This window comes from Bos taurus, chromosome 17 (assembly GCF_002263795.3).
Source record: "Bos taurus isolate L1 Dominette 01449 registration number 42190680 breed Hereford chromosome 17, ARS-UCD2.0, whole genome shotgun sequence".
NCBI lineage: Eukaryota > Metazoa > Chordata > Mammalia > Artiodactyla > Bovidae > Bos > Bos taurus.
Genome location: NC_037344.1, coordinates 33,126,973 through 33,148,985, shown reverse-complemented (window position 1 = coordinate 33,148,985; position 22,013 = coordinate 33,126,973). Strand labels below are relative to the sequence as shown.

The 22,013-nt window shown below is 39.7% G+C and overlaps 1 protein-coding gene across 4 annotated transcripts in view; it reads right to left on the bottom strand.

The window, feature by feature from the left end:
• The window catches only part of ANKRD50 (ankyrin repeat domain containing 50), a 40,863-nt gene extending 21,669 nt beyond the window's left edge, over window positions 1-19,194 (bottom strand). Inside the window, exons 1-2 of one of the 4 annotated variants that reach the window (XM_005217604.5) lie at window positions 18,868-19,194; window positions 16,476-17,425 (exon numbers count right to left, since the gene is read on the bottom strand). In XM_005217604.5, the coding sequence (XP_005217661.1) occupies window positions 16,476-17,020 (545 nt within the window). In that variant the 5' untranslated portion in view covers window positions 17,021-17,425; window positions 18,868-19,194. Of the gene's footprint in view, window positions 1-16,475; window positions 17,426-18,248; window positions 18,622-18,867 lie in introns of those variants that run through there. The other 3 variants (XM_005217603.5, XM_010813781.4, NM_001205949.2) reach the window with 3 other exon arrangements.
• Between the last annotated feature and the right edge of the window lie 2,819 nt (window positions 19,195-22,013).

Below are 22,013 nucleotides of genomic sequence, written 5' to 3'. Positions count from 1 at the left end.
GAGCTTCATATCTCAATTATTGACCATCATCCTAGACTGCACTGATGGTAGGGAGTGGTGGGGGCAATCAGCAATTACAGCAAGGAGAACAGAGGTAGAAATGGTGATTCAAAAAGGAGAGTGAAAAAATTACAAAATTCTTAGCACTTTGAAAGAAAGCAGCAAATGGAACAATCAGAATATGGGTTCATGTCCAAATGAAAGTAACTTACAAAACTAACAAAGAATTTAAAGAAAACCAATCTGTGATGTTCAGATAAATAAAAGATTATTTTATTTGTTTTAAAAAGAAGTTACTTAACAAGCAAAGGCACAAATCAAGTAAAACAGGAGAGAACCAGAGAAATTTTCCTCATAGGGACTTTCACTGCCAGATAAAATGCAGTAGGTGGCAGCAGCCCAAAATTCCCACTGCAACAGCTAGAAAATAATGTTATCCATTACAAAATTTACATTTGTAAAGACATGAGAAGGTTGTTGAAGCAAGAGAGCAAAATGAATTAGAGCTCCAGAGGACAGGATTCATCCAAAAGGAACAAAACAAAAAGAAGCCACCTGCTGATTTCCTCTAAGGGGTCACTTACTGATTTGGGGCATGTAGCGATTTTAGGTATGGACCAAGAATCAGACTTGGGCCACCCTGAGGGACTCTGCCAAAGAAACAACATCACCCCAACTTTTATAGGGACCAGACATTTCTCTTTTAGAGAGCAGAGTCAAATCTGAAGTGTCCCTAACAACAGGCTGTTTTCTCCAAGGTATCTCTGCTAAATTCTGGGTTGGGGAACTAGGATGACTGTGTCTAAAAGTCCCCCACAGTCTGTAGCTGAAGACAAAATTCTACCAAAGGGAGGGAATTTGCTTTAAACACAAAACTCACCTTCTTCAAGACGTTTGTTAGAATTTGAAGGTATAAAGGGCAGGAAGTCAAAAAACTAAATGGATACTTCTTGGGGAAGAAGTGAATTATCAACAGTCCTTTTGGAGCTCTCAATCAAAAGCTGAGAAGGTCCACACCAAAATGACAGAAATAAACTAGCTGTCTCAGTAAGACTTCAAAGGAGCCTCAGCCCAGCTCAAGCTCTATTTACAGCAGCCCCTCACTCTCTGCCCAAATGAGAAAAAAGCAAATCTTCTCTGATGAAAGATACTGTCTGGAACTCTACAGCATTTGACACACTATCTGACATACAATCAAAAATTATCAGACAGAAAAAGGGCAGAAATATGTGATTGGGAATTCAGAGGAAAAAGAAACAATAAATACAGATTCAAATAGATACTATTGTTAGCATAGACTAAACTAACCATAATTAAAATATTAAAGAAAACAGATTAGGAAAAAAGTGGATAAAAGATGAAGAATTTCAACCAAAAAAACTCAGAATCTATAAAAACAAAGAACTAAAATTCCACTTTAGAACAAAAAACTGTATGTATTTGATGTCAGAAATTCTTTGGGTATATTCAACACCATCATGAAAACAATGGAAGATGAAATTAACAAATTCAAAATAAAGGCCAAAAGAAAATACCCAAACCTGAGAAAAGAAGGCTAGAACAGAGTAGTGTGGAAAATACATGAGGAATGCATTTGAAAGGTACAACTTACACACAACTGTGGTCTGCAAAGAAAAAGAATCAGCTCGAAGTAAATAGATGAGACTTTTCTAAAACTAATGAAAAAAATCAATCCACAGATTTAGGAAACTCAGTAAATCCAAAAACAGAAAAACTACCAAGAAACCACACTTACGCAAGACAAAGTCTACCAAAAAACAAAGAAAAAATCACAGATACAGAAAATCTTAAAAGGAAACAAAAAAAGAGAGAAGGCATTATCAAAGAAGCAAAAACAAGTCTTCAAGAAACTTTTCAACAGAAATGAAGATGTATAAGACATATGGCCACAGGACTGGAAAAGGTCAGTTTTCATTCCAATCCCAAAGAAAGGCAATGCCAAAGAATGCTCAAACTACCGCACAATTGCACTCATCTCACATGCTAGAAAAGGAATGCTCAAAATTCTCCAAGCCAGGCTTCAGCAATATGTGAACCGTGAACTTCCTGATGTTTAAGCTGGTTTTAGAAAAGGAAGAGGAACCAGAGATCAAATTGTCAACATCCGCTGGATCATGGAAAAAGCAAGAGAGTTCCAGAAAAACATCTATTTCTGCTTTATTGACTATGCCAAAGCCTTTGACTGTGTGGATCATGATAAACTGTGGATCATGATAAACTGTGGAAAGTTGTGAAAGAGATGGGAATAGCAGACCACCTGACCTGACTCTTGAGAAATCTATACGCAGGTCAGGAAGCAACAGTTAGAACTGGACATGGAACAACAGACTGGTTCCAAATAGGAAAAGGAGTTGGTTAGGGCTGTATATTGTCACCCTGTTTATTTAACTTATATGCAGAGTACATCATGAGAAACGCTGGGCTGGAAGAAATGCAAGCTGGAATCAAGATTGCCAGGAGAAATATCAATAACCTCAGATATGCAGATGACACCACCCTTATGGCAGAAAGTGAAGAGGAACTAAAAAGCCTCTTGATGAAAGTGAAAGTGGAGAGTGAAAAAGTTGGCTTAAAGCTCAACATTCAGAAAATGAAGATCATGGCATCCGGTCCCATCACTTCATGGGAAATAGACGGGGAAACAGTGTCAGATTTTATTTTTTTGGGCTCCAAAATCACTGCAGATAGCATATTCAAAAGCAGAGACATTACTTTGCCAACAAAGGTCTGTCTAGTTAAGGCTATGGTTTTTCCTGTGGTCATGTATGGATGTGAGAGTTGGACTGTGAAGAAGGCTGAGCGCCAAAGAATTGATGCTTTTGAACTGTGGTGTTGGAGAAGACTCTTGAAAGTCCCTTGGACTGCAAGGAGATCCAACCAGTCCATTCTGAAGGAGATCAGTCCTGGGATTTTTTTGGAAGGAATGATGCTAAAGGTGAAACTCCGGTACTTTGGCCACCTCATGCGAAGAGTTGACTCACTGGAAAAGACTCTGATGCTGGGAGGGATTGGGGACAGGAGGAGAAGGGGACGACAGAGGGTGAGATGGCTGGATGGCATCACTGACCCAATGGACGTGAGTCTGAGTGAACTCCGGGAGTTGGTGATGAACAGGGAGGCCTGGCATGCTTCGATTCATGGGGTCGCAAAGAGTCGGACACAACTGAGCGACTGAACTGACTGAACTGAAAGGTATCTTTAAAATGCTGAAGGAAATACGTGCATGTGCACGCACGCACACACACACACACACACACACACACCCCCACACACCTTCTAAACCTCTAACTCTGTACCAATTGGAAATATACTTCTAAAGTGAAAGTCATTAGAGAATAACAATTAATGAGTGGACTGCACAAGACTACTTTGTGACAATGTCAATATATAAAAATCATTTGAATCCCTACACACTAACGTTTTAAAAAACACATAAAATAGTATTTACAAATAATATTATTTACAATAGTACAAAAAAAAATCAAACAGTTGAAAATAAATCCAATCCAAGATGTACTAGACCTATATACTGGAAACTATAATACACTGCTGAGGAAAATTGGAAAAAAAAAAAAATCTAAGTAAGTTGAGATGTACCATATTCATAGATTAGGGGATTCAACATTGCAAACAGGTCAATTTCCACAAATTAATCTAAAATTCAATGTGATCCTAATAAAAATCTCAGTCAGAATATTTATGCACTCAGTCTCTCATGTGGCCCTCACCATACCCTCAGAGAATGAGAGTGAAAAAACAAATATAGCATTGTGTGTTAGTATTGTTTTTTTAAAGAAGTTGACCTTGCAGGGGCCTACACCACACCTGGAGAAGCACTAAGCCATCCATACCCCACTTGCCTAGAGGACTATTTTACACTTTCCTCTTCTCAAAGTTCACTCCCAACTACTGACCTTGCTTCTTAGATAAAAATTATTTAAACACTGCTCACTACCTCCACCACTTCACCAAAGTCCAAGTATTATCTCTCAGCCTTAACTGCTGCACTAGTCACTTACTGGTTTCCTTGCCTGCGTGTTTACCACCCCAGTTCTTAACACGGTAGCTAGTGTGACCCTTTAAAACCATAAATCATATGATGTTTTACTACTCTGTTTAAAAGACTTAATGTCTTCTCATCTCCTCAAAGTAAAAGTGACTATCCTTATAATGGCCTCCAAGTCCATGTATTATGTGGCTTCTAACTACGCCTCTACTTGTCTCTTGGTTTCCCTTTGTTTTTCTTGGATAATACCAAGCCAGTTCCCACCGAAGGACTTTGCACTTGGAATCTTCCTCAGTCTGGATACTTCCTACAGAATGCCCTAACTTTCACTATATAAATAGCAACTCTTTGGCCCCAACCTACTCAGCATATCACTCCTATCATCCTTACTTTGTTTTGATTTTCCACATACCACCTATTATCTAGTGATATGCTGTATATTATATACTGTCTTCTTAACTTTCCACTTTTCTGCCAACTACTCACGCCAACCCTCAAAATAAAAGCTCAATAAATACAAATGATACTTGTCACATTTTAACTAATATAACCCAGTATTAAGAACGCACCTGGTACATTCCTGCTATCTAATACATATTTGATAAAACAACAAAGGAATGAATAAACCAAAGTTGAATAGGGAACTCAGAAATACAGGAATGTGTGTGTATCTGACTGCAGTAGTATTAAAATCAATAGTGAAAGATGAGCCATTCAACAAATACTACTAGAACAATCAAGTAGAAAACAAGTTTTTAAATTTTAAGACCCCAAAAGGCCAAACTATAAAGGAAATCATGAAAAGACTGATATTATATTCATTTTGTACATTTCAAAACAAAAATTACACAAGCAGAATGACAAGGCACGGGATCAAGGATATTTAAAATAATAAGATATTGTTTCACATTCACCTTCCAACACATAAAGAACTCTGAAAATATGGCAAGTGTTGGAGATCTGGTAGAGTAATGGAAACTCAAATTATACACTCTTAGAAGAGTATAAACTGATGTAATTTTAAAGAGTAGTTGGTACTATCTCCAAATTGAAGATGGATATACACACCTTAAGATCCAAAATTTCACTTAATACTTGAGTATTTAATTCAACTTGGAATTACCCTTCATTTCTTTATTCTTAATCTATGCACGCTAGAATACCCAAGAATGTTCTTAACTGTTTTGCAAAGTTAAAAAGTTGAATACATCTTAAACGAGTATCAACATGACAATAAATGAATTATAGTATAAAAAATGAAATTATATACTGGAGAGTGGATTTGCCAGGTAGTGCTAGTGGTAAAGAACCTGCCTGCCAACTCAGGAGACCTAAAAGACATGGGTTCCATTCCTGGGTGGGAAAGATCCGCTGGAGGAGGGCACAGCAACCCACTCCAATGTTCTTGCCTGGAGAATCTCATAGACAGAGGAGCCTGTTGGGCTACAGTCCAAAGGGTCACAAAGAGTTGGACAAAACTGAAGTGACTTGGCATGCATGGTCATGTACTGTAAAGTGAACCATGTAGATCCACATGTAACAACATGGCTAAACAAACAAAAAACAATATTACAAAGAAAATATTGCAGGTTAGTACTAGCAACACAATACTATTTATACAGAACAAAGTTTTTCAAAGTATAGTATGGGATCCCTAGAAGTCCCTACGGAGAAGGCAATGGCACCCCACTCCAGTACTCTTGCCTGGAAAATCCCATGGACAGAGGAGCTCGGTAGGCTACAGTCCATGGGGTCGCTCAGAGTGGGACAGGACTGAGCAACTTCACTTTCACTTTTCACCTTCATGCATTGGAGAAGAAAATGGCAACCCACTCAAGTATTCTTGCCTGGAGAATCCCAGGGACAGGGGAGCCTGGTGGGCTGCCGTCTATGGGGTCGCATAGAGTCGGATACGACTGAAACGACTTAGCAGCAGCAGCAGAAGTCCCTAATCAGGGTCATCATAAAACTAAAATGTTATTTGCCTTTTTCACTCTTGTTTTTTCTCAAGGATAAATGGACTTTTCCAGAAGCTGCATGCAGAAACATAACCATGATAGTCCAGCTGTCTTTTATTAAGCCTAATATTAAAAAGATTTGCAAAACTATGTAAAACAATGCTGCTATGTGTATTGTTTCCTTTTGTCATGGGCAATTCAGTTATTCTTTCATTAAAATATTATGTTAATGTATAAGATTCATTACTATTAAATATGTTAATATATATTAAATATTAGTTTAAATTTCAAATAAACAAATATTGATACACAGACATAATCCACATAAACAAATTCTTTGTGGTACTCAATAATTTTTAAGAGTATAGAGAGGACCTAGAATAAAAATGTTTGAGAATTGCCGATGTGGAACTACAAATGTACAGAACTAAAGCAGGTAACAAGTATGTATAAATACATATATATCTCCCCATGTATATAAACTAGTCAAACTACATATGCATAACAAGTAAATTCACAGATGGGACACCTGGGGGTCACCTAAATTAGAATTAGAATGGGATACTTCAGTGGCTTTAAATGTGGATTATCTTTTTTTAAGAGAAACAGAAAACTCAGATTTAGAGTAAATGTGGCAAAATGAATAGGTACATGCATGTTTGTCTCTCTATTTTATTAATTTTCCTGTATAACTGAAGCTTTGGGGATAGGAGCAATGTATCATTTCCTCTATAATTTACTTTCTACAACAATTTCTTCCCTTTTAGTACCATTACTGTTTACCTTTCAATTCCTGTGAAGTCCACCATTTTGCAAGTTGCTTCTCTCCCTAAAGTAGCAACTTAACAAACATATTAACTGAGATTTAAATTGCAAAAGTTTTTTTCTCCTTTCTAAGTGAATATGAATTTTAAATGACAATGTCTGAAAGAATGATAAGAGTTTCAAGTTGAAACTATGGATTTATAGAAGAGAGGCAAGAGGTGACATCACATCACTCACATGACGTAACATAAATCTGATGTTATTAAAAAGTTTCCATTTGATAAAAATTAATTTCAACATGAATTGTAAAAGACACTAATATAGAGTCATCAAAATGCTGGTTTTAAATACTTTTCATCTATAACTATTTTATCTATATGTACAGATGATTCCACAGGAAAACAGAATATTTCAAAGCTGAATATGTTCAGAGCAAATTATCAATGTGACAAGATTATTAATTCAGGAAGTAATGAGTCTTTACTATATTCTAAGCCCTAGACATATAAAGGCACAAGACAAACAAGTACTCTGCTCATTCCAGAAGCTAGCTAGAAAGTCAAAGTATGCACAAAATAATTCCCAACCATGATAGACACTGAAAATTAAGACAAAAAGAAAGCAAAGTGGGATGATGTAATTTAAGAAAATGATTGGCTGGGGCGACTCACTGGACAAAGGTAACTCTGCAAGGAGGAAACATTAAAACTGGTACACCTAAGTGATATCAGAGCAAGTGGCCATACAGACATCTGTTGGCCAGAATGTGACCTATTATAGAATAATAATAAGGTCAATGCGGATGACGAACAAAGAACAAGGCTGAGAACAGTACAGGTCAAAGTCAATGGCTAGGCAAGGACCAGACCATGTAAAGCTTAGAATTTATTATAAATAAATAATTTTATTTATTTATGAAAAGCAATAGCTATCTGCAAGTTTTAAGCAGAGAAATAACAAGATCTGATACCCTTAATTAATCTGTGAAGATAAGAGGGATAACAGCAGCAAGGAGCAGACCAGTTAGGACATCACTGCAAGGGATATGGGAGTAGCAGCAATGGCGATGAAGAAAAATTGAGTTATTTATCTTGGAAACAGAACAAAAGTAGCTGACAGAATCGGGGAAGGGGAGGAGTGAAATTGGGGGATCAATGAGGATGCTCAGATTTTTTATGAAAATTAATGATTTCCTATTTGAAATATCATTTCCTTAATTTTTGGATTGTTAGTTTTTTCCACAAGAGAGGTATACCACAACCACCTCAAAACTCAGGAGCTTAAAATAACAATCATTTATACTTTGTCCTGTGTCTGTATATTTGTTGTATTCCAGACTTAAGAGTCAAGCTTTGAGTTGGGTCAGGTTTGCACCACATCCCTCTCATCCTCTTGGGACCAACTAGCTGGCCAGAACATATCCTTCTCAAGGTGCTGAGCCTCAAAGAGGAGCAGCCCAATCAGGTGTGCACGTGCTAAGTCTCTGTTTGGATCACGTCTACTAACATCCCCCATATCACATGGCTGACCCAAAATTAAAAGGCAGAGAAGGACCCAGAAGCACTGCAATATCATGTGGGAAAGACCAAGGATACCTAGAGAGAAGAACAAAAGCAAATAATTCAATCCACGGCAATATCTACGTATTCACTTCTGGAGTCACAACTGTTAAAAGGTTACAAGTTCTTGAAACATTCCAAATTGTTTTTCAAGATAACCACAAATAAGATATAATTCTCTTAATTAATTCTTATTTTCATTAAGTAATTATATGAACATTTTCAAATTTTACATTATTATCAAAGATTATTTAGCTACACCGGGCTTCCTGGGTGCCACCTGTGGTAAAGAATCCGCCTGCCAATGCAGGAGACGTAAGAGAAGTGGGTTCAACCCTTGGGTCAGGAAGATCCCTGGAAATGGCAACCCACTCCTGTATTCTTGCCTGGAGAATCCAGTGACAGAGGAGCATGGTAGGCTACAGTCCATCAGGTCGCAAAGAGTTGGATACGACCAAGCATCTGAGGACAGCATTTAGTTACATTACATATGTTGTAGAAAAGAAAATGATAGAGATATTTCTGAAATTAAGATAACATGAAAGAGAAGTTGGTTTGAAATTTAAAACAATTATATATAGTATAGTCAAAGACAGGACTTTCCTGGTGGCTCAGAAGCTAAAGAATCTGCCTGCAACGCAGGAGACCACAGTTTGATCCCTGAGTGGGGAAGATCCCCTGGAGAAGGAAATGGCAACCTATTCCAGCATCCTTGCCTGGGAAATGCCATTGACAGAGGAGCCTCGTGGGCCACAGTCCATGGGGTTGCAAAGAGTCAGACACAACTGAGAGACTAACACACTAACACAAAGAAAGTAGTAAAATAACGAGAATAAAGACAGGCAACCAATCAGAATACACTTCAAAGATTTTTTTAAGGCAAGAAGAGTGTTTACTTATTTTACTTTATAAAATCAAACCATTTCATTGTATAGAATTCATTTAAGCAAAATTGCTAAAATCAAAGTTAAAACTAAAAAAATCTGCAACATATAACAAACAAAAGGTCCATATTCTTACTAAGTACATTAAGATCTCATTAAACAATAAGAAAAATGAGAATATTCTTATTCATATCTCTTATCAACTTTAACATTGTCTCATAAGCTTAAAAATATTTCCTGAAAGAATAAATAGCTTAATGTGTTCTGGTGAAGTCTGGAAACATAATACATACTTTAGATGGAACAGAACCAAATCGTAAAGAACTTTTAAAGTCAAGTAGACAAATTTAAATTTGTTGTTTACATTATCACAGGCTCAGAGGAATGACCTAAAGAAAGCACTGTTTTACTTTGGTTAATTGGCCATTACCAAAAGGAATCACAATACAGAGATGCTAAGATTAAGTGGAGCACCTAGGAGGTGATGAACAAAAATTCTAGATTAGGGTAAAAGAATTCAAGAACCATTCCAAGAAAAAGATGACATACCATGGAATAAAAAAAGATAACAGAAAAGTCAAAAGAAAACTCTAGTATCTACCCTGAACAGTGCTTCTCAAACTTCAATGTGCACAGAATTCACCTAGAAATCTTTTTAAAAGGCAGATCACTTCAGTAATTTAAGATTCTGCTTTTATAATAACCTCCCAGGTTATGCCAATATTGTTGATCTCATGATCATACTTTTAAATAGAAAGGGTTTAGAAAATAAGCGTAACTATGGAGCAACTTAGATAACAATCAAGCCTTATATTTTATGTTTTCTTACTGGCCTGTGTCCCTCCTTCTCAGCACTTAGCAAAGCTGCATTTTTTGTGATTATTTGTTCAATGTATGTCTCCCCACTTTTCAGTGTCCTGTTTAATTCACCACTTCAGTCCTGTTATCTGCACATTAGCACACATCTGGCACACAGCAGGTGCTGACTTTTTGTTTAAGAAATAAATTAGTGTCAATGAATAGAAATGCTAAAAGAGATGACGGGTTGAACAGAGGAAGGTAGGTGAGGGACACTCCAGTGAAAAGATATGTTGATCAGAATGAACAGAAAGGTTGTTGATGTAGACTGGATTGCTATTATGTTAGACATAAGCATTGGTAGCCATGTAAGTAAATTATTGAAGGAGTGTATAAACAAATGGAGATGACATAAAGAGGCTTTGTTGGACAGCCAGAGAGAACCTAGAGAAAGCCCCATCAAAGAACACAGTCAGACAGAGGATTCTGAATAGAAGAAAGCACTAATAATGAAAAAAAATTACTAACATATATCATCTAAGGCTAAAGATAGATTAAAAGTGGATTCAGAAACTCTTAGGCTTAAACATCTTTCTGTAAATATGTAGAGATCAGATTTAATAGTTAACAGTGTTAGTTAAGAGTATAAGTAGTCTTAGATATAAAAAACAGATAATGGAAAGGAACTATTTTGCCCTGAAAATACCCTACAACTGAGGGTAAGAAGGAAGAACACACTCCAGTCCCATTCTGTCCTTTGCCCCTTTGTTGAGTTTGCCAAAAATACTTGGAGTCACTTGAGACAGAAGATAGACATCTGGCCATGTAAAACTATCTGGACCAATGCCATAGTCACACATGCTAAAGAGCAGACATCAGGTTAATAAATTAATGATCACTATACCAGCCTTCACAACCCAGATAACCACGATGGTGTGATCACTGACCTAGAGCCAGACATCCTGGAATGTGAAGTCAAGTGGGCCTTTGACAGCATCACTACGAACAAAGCTTGTGGAGGTGACAGAATTCCAGTTGAGCTATTCCAAATCCTGAAAGGTGATGCTGAGAAAGTGCTGCACTCAATATGCCAGCAAATTTGGAAAACTCAGCAGTGGCCACAGGACTGGAAAAGGGCAGTTTTCATTCCAATCCCAAAGAAAGGCAATGCCAAAGAATGCTCAAACTACCGCACAATTGCACTCATCTCACACGCTAGTAATGTTCAAAATTCTCCAAGCCAGCCTTCAGCAATATGTGAACCGTGAACTTCCTGATATTCAAGCTGGTTTTAGAAAAGGAAGAGGAACCAGAGATCAAATTGCCAACATCCGCTGGATCATGGAAAAAGCAAGAGAGTTCCAGAAAAACATCTATTTCTGCTTTATTGACTATGCCAAAGCCTTTGACTGTGTGGATCACAATAAACTGTGGAAAATTCTTCAAGAGATGGAATACCAGACCACCTGAGCTGCCTGAGCTGACAACAGACTGATTCCAAATAGGAAAAGGAGTACGTCAGGCTGTATATTGTCACCCTGTTTATTTAACTTATATGCAGAGTTCATCATGAGAAATGCTGGACTGGAAGAAACACAAGCTGGAATCAAGATTGCCGGGAGAAATATCAATAACCTCAGATGTGCAGGTGACACCACCCTTATGGCAGAAAGTGAAGAGGAACTAAAAAGCCTCTTGATGAAAGTGAAAGTGGAGAGTGAAAAAGTTGGCTTAAAGCTCAACATTCAGAAAACGAAGATTATGGCATCCGGTCCCATCACTTCATGGGAAATAGATGGGGAAACAGTGGAAACAGTGTCAGACTTTATTTTTTTGGGCTCCAAAATCACTGCAGATGGTGACTGCAGCCATGAAATTAAAAGACGCTTACTCCTTGGAAGGAAAGTTATGACCAACCTAGATAGCATATTCAAAAGCAGAGACATTACTTTGCCAACAAAGGTTCATCTAGTCAAGGCTATGGTTTTTCCTGTGGTCATGTATGGATGTGAGAGCTGGACTGTGAAGAAGGCTGAGCGCTGAAGAATTGATGCTTTTGAACTGTGGTGTTGGAGAAGACTCTTGAGAGTCCCTTGGACTGCAAGGAGATCCAACCAGTCCATTCTGAAGGAGATCAGCCCTGGGATTTCTTTGGAAGGAATGATGCTAAAGCTGAAACTCCAGTACTTTGGCCACCTCATGCGAAGAGTTGACTCACTGGAAAAGACTCTGATGCTGGGAGGGATTGGGGGCAGGAGGAGAAGGGGACGACAGAGGGTGAGATGGCTGGATGGCATCACTGACTCGATGGGTGTGAGTCTGAGTGAACTCTGGGAGTTGGTGATGGACAGGGAGGCCTGGCATGGTACAATTCATGGGGTCGCAAAGAGTGAGACATGACTGAGTGACTGATCTGATCTGATACCAGCCTGGTCTGCATTTAACACTCACCTAAATGATGTAACATTTCAATTTCCTTTCTTATGCAAGAGCTTCAGCTGTCCTTCAATCAGGTTCAAACATATTCTAGATAGGTAAGTAGCAATATTCACTCACTCAAACAACACTCATATAGCACTTACGATATGCAAAATGCTGTTTAAAGTGCTGTCATAAACATAAGATATTAATCAGCCATGAATAATGTTATGAAAAAACATGCCTAATAGAGGAGATAACAAACCATGTATGCATAAGTAATTACAAAAGAAGTTAAGAATCTGAAGACCAATAAGGGAAGAACTATAAAATGTTTAAGGAGGAGATAAAAAAAAATTAGAAAGAAAATTCCACTATTCAAGGATTCCTATTCAACATAAGGAACAAATGTCAGAGTCCAGTCTTCTAGCTCCCAATCTTTTTCTAACAAGCCATTGTTACCTTTCACCACTTTTCATAAAATTTTTCTGCTAAACTCTCAAAGTTTAGAGTTGTTCATCCTTAATTCTTCATCACAACTTTATTCCATTTATACTTAATCTGAGGTTACCACTGAAGATGTTTAATAATTCCTATCAACATTACCTGTAGCTCAGATGGTAAAGAATCTGCCTGTGATGCAGGAGACCCAGATTTGAGACCCAGATTTGACCCCTGGGTTGGGAAGATCCCCCAGAGAAGGGAATGGCAACCCACTCCAGTATTCTTGCCTGGAGAATCCCATGGACAGAGGAGCCTGGTGGGCTACAGTCCATGGGGTTGCAAAGAGTCGGACACCACTGAGCGACGAACACTACTACTACTATCAACACTACAAAGAACAAAATCTTTTTACCCAACTTGGAAAACTGACATCACACAGAAAGTTCACATCTGGCCTTGCCTATTGTTAATCAGAAATAAAAGAAAATAATATCCACTAGGAACACAGTTTTGTACTTCCACTCCACATCCATCTATCTCTCCAAAAAGACCCTAGCCTTGGGCGAGGGGCGGGGAGGGAGCGGGGTGGGAGGGAGGGGTGTCAAGGACCATGACAGTAAGGTTCAGAAAGAAGTTTTCTGGTTGAAACAATAACCATCTTTCATTGTGCTTCTGAACCAATCACAGGATCTAAAGCCACTAACCCCTCCCTCATTCCTTAACTTGATCCTTTGGTCAAAAACAACTGGAACATGTTTTACGGTTATAGGACTACTAGGAAACTCTACCGCGAACTCTAGACAAGTCAGTTCAACAGAAAATGCCAAGTTTTCCCACATAAGCCTGAAACGGGAGGCAGAATGAAATAAATCAGCGTTTGGTTCTCTAAACAAGTAAAAACCTAACGGTTGTCATCTTAGTTCCATCAATAGAAATAGAAGAAATATATATATTCTAAGAGTAGTAACAACAGCTTTGCACTTTAACCTGTGAAGAAAGAAAAATGGAAAAGAACAAAAATAAGAAATTAATGTGCCTTCATTCATCATTCCCTTTAATGGATGATCCAGTTCCATCAGTGTTAAAATGTGTGCTGCATCTATACAACAGCAAGTATTTACCCAAAGTGTTATTTTTTATAGAAATAAGATAAATGTTAGCATTAACAACTTAAAACTCCACGAAGACAATGTATTTTGTCTGTTCTATTCATTAATTTATCTATAGCTGAATTCTACCTAACACAGAGACAGTTCTCAATAAATATCTGTAGCTGAACTGTGCTTAAAACACAAAAAGCTCTCAATAAACATTTGCTATAAGAACGAATGAATGGATGTCAGAAGAAATTTCTTGACAACTAAATCTCAGAATCAACAGAGTATACTCTACTATGTCAGAAAAAAAAGAAAGTAGCAGTATTTAACTAAACATGAAGTTACTTTCCGTTTTTTAATCATGAAGAAAATGTGATTTCAAAAAACTGATTATTAACAAGTTACTTCTTGGCTATGTGACTCCATGTAAGAAGTTAGTTTGCAGCACTGCATATTATATCCAGTATCATTAAGGGTAAAAAAATAGGGATAAAAAATTAGGAAGTAAAACTGAAGAAAAGAGGATAAAAAGCATCCATTACTGAATCACTCTGAAATTTCCCCAGTTTTATGGATCTGTGAAGAACTATATCAAATTTCTATTTCTATTTAAATTATTTCACACATAAATATATGAAGTCATCAATATTAATTATCAAGTGTTAGATGTTAGAAAGTAACAATACACAACCTGGTTTGGGAGATTGTTTTTGTCAAAAATGAAAAAAATAATTACTTTTCTTTGTTTATATTTTATCTCCCATAATGTTATGATTAACTACATCCATCTCTGTCTCCCCCAAAATATTGTTTAACTCTTTGAAAATAATGACCTTTTGCTCCATTGTCTACTTGTTGAATTACATCTATCCGTGCCTAAATAAAATATATGCCTATTAAAATTCTCCAAAGGATTTATTTAACAAGTCAACCAAACACCAGTAAAACCCACAATAAAATCTTAACTATTTGTCCAAAAGCAGAGGTCTAGATCATCTAATGTCATAGACTATGTAAAACTATCTTTTTAACTTTTAAGTGTGTTCTCATGTCTGCATTTGACGATGGTTATATTACTGCTTCACAGTCTCAAAGAAACATGCAGCTCTACCAATTATCAAAAACAGCTTTTCCAATATCAAGGGGTTACCTAGTTTATTTAATGACTCAATCATCATTGTGCAAGCTCAGTCTCAGTCATGTCTGACTCTTTGCAACTGCATGGACTGCAGCCTGCCAGGCTCCTCTGTCCATGGGACTCTCCAGGCAACAATACTGGAGTAGGTTGCCATTTCCTCTTCCAGGGTATTTTCCTGGCCCAGGGATTGAACCTGTGTCTCCTGTGTTTTCTACATTGGCAGGCAGATTCTTTACCACTGAGCCACTTGGAAGCCCACTGATTCATTACTTAAGTGAAAAAGAAAGTGACCCAAGTTTTTGAAAGACCCAGTAGAAAACTGTCAGAGTACCAGAATGGTACAAGTAGAAATACTAGACTTTCCCTCACCAAGTATAGACTGGGAATACAAAATGATTAGATCCTTCTGTCAATCAGAAAATCAATACTGATGTGGTTTTATACACAGCTGTATCTGCTCCTTACTCACCTTCAATTAGTAACTAAAATTCACCCAGTGGGGTAAAAATATAGAAAAACAATCTGAGTAGAAGGATCTTTTTAAAGAAAATCTCTGCTACTATAGAGAAAGATTTGCTCATGATCAGAATATATCAAAAATATAAAGTTATCAGACTTGATTTTAAATATTTTAAAGTATTAAAAATTTACATAACTTATTTAACTAATTTCAATCAAACTACATAATTACATACTTTAGTTAGACTAAGTTCAACTTAGATTAAGCTTTTTGAAACAGTTTCTAAGATTTCAATAAATCCACAGTTTATGAAATTACTTATTGGAAATGAAAATTCAGCTCTTCAATGAGTGACAGTATCTCCAGAAAAAGTAGTAAGAGGAAAAGATTTGTTTATGCACACTTAAAACTCTTAAAAAGTAGAGTTTAATATTCAGGTTTGCATTATTGATTATTCCATACTGAACACTGTCCATCAAGCTTGGCATCTCAAATTTGTGATACAGGTATTGCCTAACAGATCGGCTCATTAATTTCAAAATGATCTAACAGTTCTGACCCTGATTTTGATGGCTGACAGCAGAAGAAAACAGATTTGCCCTGAGTTTTACTGGATGGCACTCACATGTTAAAAAGTCTGCAAGAATATCACACCTCTCTGTTTCTTCAGTGCTTCACACTCTGTTATTAAACAAGTAAAAGATATACTTTTAATTAATATCCCTACAATCCAAAGCTTAAATTTTGTTTCCTTCAACACTCAAAGTATACAAGTGTTTCACAACCACAGATTATCCCCAAATACACAATTAGAGTCAAAGTACTGGCAAAGTTAAGAAACAATACAAAACACCAAAGAAAAAAAAAACAAAAAACCTTTAATTTTTTCAAAGAAACAGAACACCATGACCATGACTTATTTGTTACCTTTTAAATGCTTCCGCTGGGTTTCTCTCACATTCCCCGGGCTGTAGGAGACTTTGAACTGCTGGATCCCTTAGTTTGTCCTCATATCCTTGGAGTAGTCCGCTACGGCAGATCTGAGCAACCAGACCTCTAATAAACCCTCCAACACACAAAGTATCAGAGTCCTGCGCTTTGCAGAAATGAAAGGCCAACGCCTGGCGATGTAAACCTCTCTGCAAGCTTGTAGGTGAACTTGGCCACAAGAGTTCAGTGCATAAGGCTGTCTTGCCACTGCCAGGCCCTCCTACCAATAATACACCCCAGGCAGCTCCTTTCCCAGAGACAACACTAGCATTATTCCCAGAATTCATTACAAGGGGTGGTGTGTTGACAGCACTGTTGCAGCAGTTAGTCTTCTCCTGGAGGCAATGCTGAAGCTTGTGGAAAACCCACTCCCTACAGTAAAACTGCTTCCCCTGCAGTAAACTCGTTTGAGCCATTTTGCAGACTTTCTCTTCCCAAGGATTAGTCATAATAGGTTTCTTACCATCAACATTTGCTAGCATCTGGGTACATCAACACAGGTCTTTACATCCTTTTGGACGGAACTTGCATATTAAGTTGAGTTTGAATGGCAGAGTAACCAGTTACAGTAAAATTCAACAGCCACAGAGTCCATCTGCCAACAGAATGTGCGTGACTTTATTTGGCTCTTTATTCCTGATAATCAGCAGAGAATATATGTTTATATTAATTGTTGAACTGGTGGAAAACTGCCTGGTTCCGAACCTTGACCACACTTTTCCTATATCTTGACGGGTCGCGTAACTCCATGATTACATCTAGAGTTTATGTGATTGTGGATATTTCAAGTATGCAGATGAGACAATACATCTGGAAAACTGAAGAGAAAGCCCAATCTTTCAATTTGTATAAAATGCTTCTCCAGATTTCCAGCGTTAACTCTGTATCTGAAAATTAGATGCAGAAAAACGTGTCCATTACAGTTAAATGCTATCAAAGGGATTACATTTATACAGCAGATTATTAGTGCTATACTTCTTGTTGAAGGATAGTCAAAGTACTAGACCCTACAGGTTTTAGGTATCTGGACAACTGCCAGAGAGAGAACTGTTTCAGATTACTGTCTCTTATGTGGCAAAAATGGCAAACCACTGTTAACATCTTCTTAATTCAAAGCATTCATAAAATGCATTTTTCAAGATAGATCCTTAATGAACCTGTTCACAAGTTTCTGCGTTTAAGATGTCTAGGTAATCAATAATTCCCACTAGCAACTAAAATAAAACAAAAATACCTTCGTGCAAAATATCACATGATAAAAAGCTTATTTGTCAAAAAATACAATTATCCAGTTACAGTAATCTCAAAAACTCATACACTTCATCTCTGGCACTTTCAAAAAGTTGGATAACTACACCAAAATCATAATTACATTTTCCTTTCTCTATAGTTAGGCTTCCCAAACAGCTACATTTGAATCAAGTTACCCTGGGTTTTTAAAACCTCACTATAGAAAGGAGAAATAAAGACTTTAGGCACATGCAGTACCATCGTTAACTCTAGCCAAAAAGGTCTTTCCGACAAGCTTGGCAAAATAGCGCCAGGTAGGGAAGCTCTATGAACTTGCACAGACCAGCCAGTCAAAGGGCTCTGTTGACTTGACTGGCCACAGTCCTTTGTTGATAGTTTGCAAAATCTAGCGGGTGATTATCAGGGTTGCGGCTGGATGGGAACGGGTTAAAAAGAAAAAGGGGAAGGGGGTGAGCTTACATGAATGATAAAATCCAAACACAAGTACTACGCGAATCCTTCTTTCCTCTGCGCCAAAGAGGATGGTTTCGGAGAGGGGGTGAGGCATGAAATCTACTACTGTGGCCGGAGAAAAGGCTGCCGGGGAGAATTCCTTCCAGGCAGGAAAGGGATAAGGAATAGATGGCTTGGGCTGGTGGGTGTTTGCCTACAGTTCCGGCCTCTAGTTTCAGCTGATAGACAAAAGGAACTCCGGGATTCCCAGCGACAGGAACCTCCTTCGGGTTCAGTGGCCCCAAGGAGCCACAGGAGGGCCACCTCGGAGAGGCCACGGACAGAGGTGCAGCCTCCACACTGAGGTCTTCCTTCCAGAAGGCTGGGAACGCCTAGACACCCGCCCCGCCCCGAGATCGGGGTGTGTCCTCTGAAGGGGGAAGGGGTGCCCGACGTCCTCGCCAATCCTAGATGTGGGGTCGCTTCGGGTCGGTGTCCAGCTCCGCGCCCCCAACCCCGAGCGCTGCTCCCGCCCCCGCCCGGCCCGCGGCGGAACGACGCTAGAAGTCGGGTCTGGAGCCCAGGGCTGAAAAGGGTGGGTGGGTGGGTGAGGTCCGAGCCCAGCCACAGCCCCCGAGATTCCGACCTGAGGGTGGGGCCTCGTTTCCACCGCCGCTGCAGCCGCCGCCCCTCGGTTACCTCGGTCCGGGCTGCTGCCGCCGCCGCCGCCGCTGCGGAGTCTCAGTCTCAGACACTTGCTTTGCTGAGAAGCCACCGCCGCCAGCGCTCCCTGAACTCTCACTGCAGCCGCCTCCTCCGCCCGGCCCGGAGAACGCTCCCGGCTCCAGATCCTCCTCTTGGCCCCCGGCAACTGCCAGTTCCAGCTGCCCCAGCAGCTCCGCCGTGCTCCTCCCAACCCCCACTGGCCAACCGCCGCCGCTGCCGCCGCCGCCGTCAGGATAGTGACTGTCTCAGGCAGCCCGGGACCGGCTGGCTCCGCCCCGCCCCGCGGCCCCGCCCTCTCTGCACAGGCCACGCCCCTCCCGGCCGCCCGGCCTTTCTTCGGCCGCCGGCTCCGCCCCCCTGCCTCGCCCCTCCCCCACTGTACCGTCCCGTCGCCGTCCGTGCCTGGATGTGTGCAGCCGCTTGGGGCCGGCTGCTTTGCACCGCGGGGAGACCTCTCTGAGGGCTGCCTGGCGGCTCCGCCTTTCTCGAGGATGGGGGCGGAGAAGGGGGCGGGGGCTACGTTCTCACGTCCCCGAGCTCACGCGAGTCGCTGCCCCCACCCACCCCGTCACCACTCGGCCCTGAGCCTTCCTTTGTCTTCCTGTCTGAGGGACTCGCTGGCTTTTGGGGCCGCTGCTAGGAGGGGCACTTGAGCTGGGAGAGTTGCCCCATGCCACTCCCTTAACCTTTTTGTCCCCAAAGGGCACTCCAGGCCGGTCCTTTTCTTCAGTCATCGGGGTCCCCATTCAATCTATTAAATTCCGGGGATGGTTTAACTTTCTCGATTTGGGACTAAAAGAAACAAGTAAGGACCGGGAAGGAGGTTGTGAAAACTAAAAATAGTAGGGATATGGGTCTGTGTTCCCACTTGCCTCATGAAAAGGACATGGCCTCCATCAGATCTAGTTGAAAGCTATCACTCTTGGATCTCAGGCAGCTTCCCTTCTGGACAGATTGATTACTCGCAGAGGCCACTATGGGGGAAAAAGACCGCGATCGAGGTCAGAATGCAGAATAAGATGAACTGCCCTGGAGGACCTGACCACAAGCAGTTACTTTTGAACTCAATGAGCCAGTTTGCATTCACGTGAACCTGGATTAGATTCCAAATTTCTTCTGGGAAAGTACTGTCAACTGATAGATTAAGAAATGCAGTATCTTTTTTATTATTTATGCTAAAACCATCAGCTCTCCTCCCAGCCTCCATTAATTTAAATATTCTTCTATCTTAAATGCTGAACCAGTCAGTCTCCCATCTGTTTTTAGGAATTTCGAAGTATAGCTGTCACTCTTAACTAGAAAAATGGACTGTACTTATGCTTACTCTTCCATTCTGTTTATTCTCAGGCTATCTATGGCAGTTGAGGTTTGTTGACCTTTAATTTTAATGTATTTGTTGCAAATTCTGAGGTTTTTTCCAGAACAAAACAGAGTATAAATTCACCAGAATTAGTGATAAAAAAATTGATTTTTAAAGAGATACAATTTTGATATGCCTTTTGCTTAAGCCGTTTTAATTACCACTTAACTTGTCATACATTATTGCCACTGGAAAAGTTGACTCCAGTTTCATGGTTGTAAAATTATATGTTTGAGGAAATTTTAAATATGAAATATGTACATCGTAAAATCATTTCCATTAAACTATTTGTTAATATATTAATTAAAATAATTTCTGTCCAATAGAGAAGTTACACAAACTTTTGGTTTACTGAGCCTATTTTTTTCAGATAACTAACCGTCATGGAATGCTGTTTTAAATACTTCAGCAATAACTAAGCTATAATCTTCAGACTCATTTAGAATTTTTTCCTTTAAAATTTATTGCACATTTCATTTTTATGACTTTTTGCTTTCCCTAATAGAAAACGGAGAAGGCAATGGCACCCTACTCCAGTACTCTTGCCTGGAAAATCCCATGGATGGAGGAGCCTGGTAGGCTGCAGTCCATGGGGTCGCTAAGAGTCCCATACGACTGAGCGACTTCACTTTTACTTTTCACTTTCATGCATTGGAGAAAGAAATGGCAACCCACCCTAGTGTTCTTGCCTGCAGAATCCCAGGGACGGGGGAGCCTGGTGGGCTGCCATCTATGGGGTCACACAGAGTCGGACATGACGGAAGTGACTTAGCAGCTAATAGAAAAACTTCTGAAAAATAAGGGTATGCCTCCATACCCTTTGTAGCAAGTTTCCCTGTATGTAAAGCATGTCTGTTCTTTTATTCCACACTCAACTTACATAGAGACTTTCTACACACACGGTATTGTGTTGGCTGCTGCTAAGTCTCTTCAGTCGTGTCCGACTCTGTACGAGCCCATAGACAACAGCCCACCAGGCTCTTCTGTCCCTGGGATTCTCCAGGCAAGAATACAGAAGTGGGTTGCCATTTCCTTCTCCAATGCATGCATGCATACTAAGTCACTTCAGTTGTGTCTGACTCTGTGCCACCCCATGGACAGCAGCCCACCAGGCTCCTCTGTCCATGGGATTCTCTAGGCAAGAATACTGGAATGGGTTGCCATTTCCTTCTCCCATTGTGTCTGGCATAATGATAACTTATAAACATGGACAGACACAGTTTCTTCAGGTCTGGGAGGCTGTTGCAAGGCAAAGGTAACTTGGGACTACTCTAGCCATTCTTTCTTTTCAGAACATCCATTTATTTTACCAGTTTTTATACGAAGCAATGATGTTTTTTAAGCTCTTTCAAACTCCTCGTGGCCAAATTACTGTCTTGGTCACCCAAAGCTGGAAGTCTCCACTGTTGAAAAGGAGTCATATGGTGGCTCACACAGTAAAGAGTCCACTTGCAATGCAGGAGACTCAGGTTTGATCCCTGAGTCCAGAAGATCCCCTGGAGAAGGGAATGGCAACCCACTCCAGTATTCTTGCAGAATTCCTGCAGAATTCCATGGACAGAGGAGCCTGGCAGGCTACCATGTCCATGGGGTCACCAAGAGTCAAATACAACTGAGCAACTAACACTTTCACTTTTCATATATGGCTTAGTAGGCCTATTAATTAACCCAACTGGGACATTTTTTGAGAACAAAAGGAACTAATA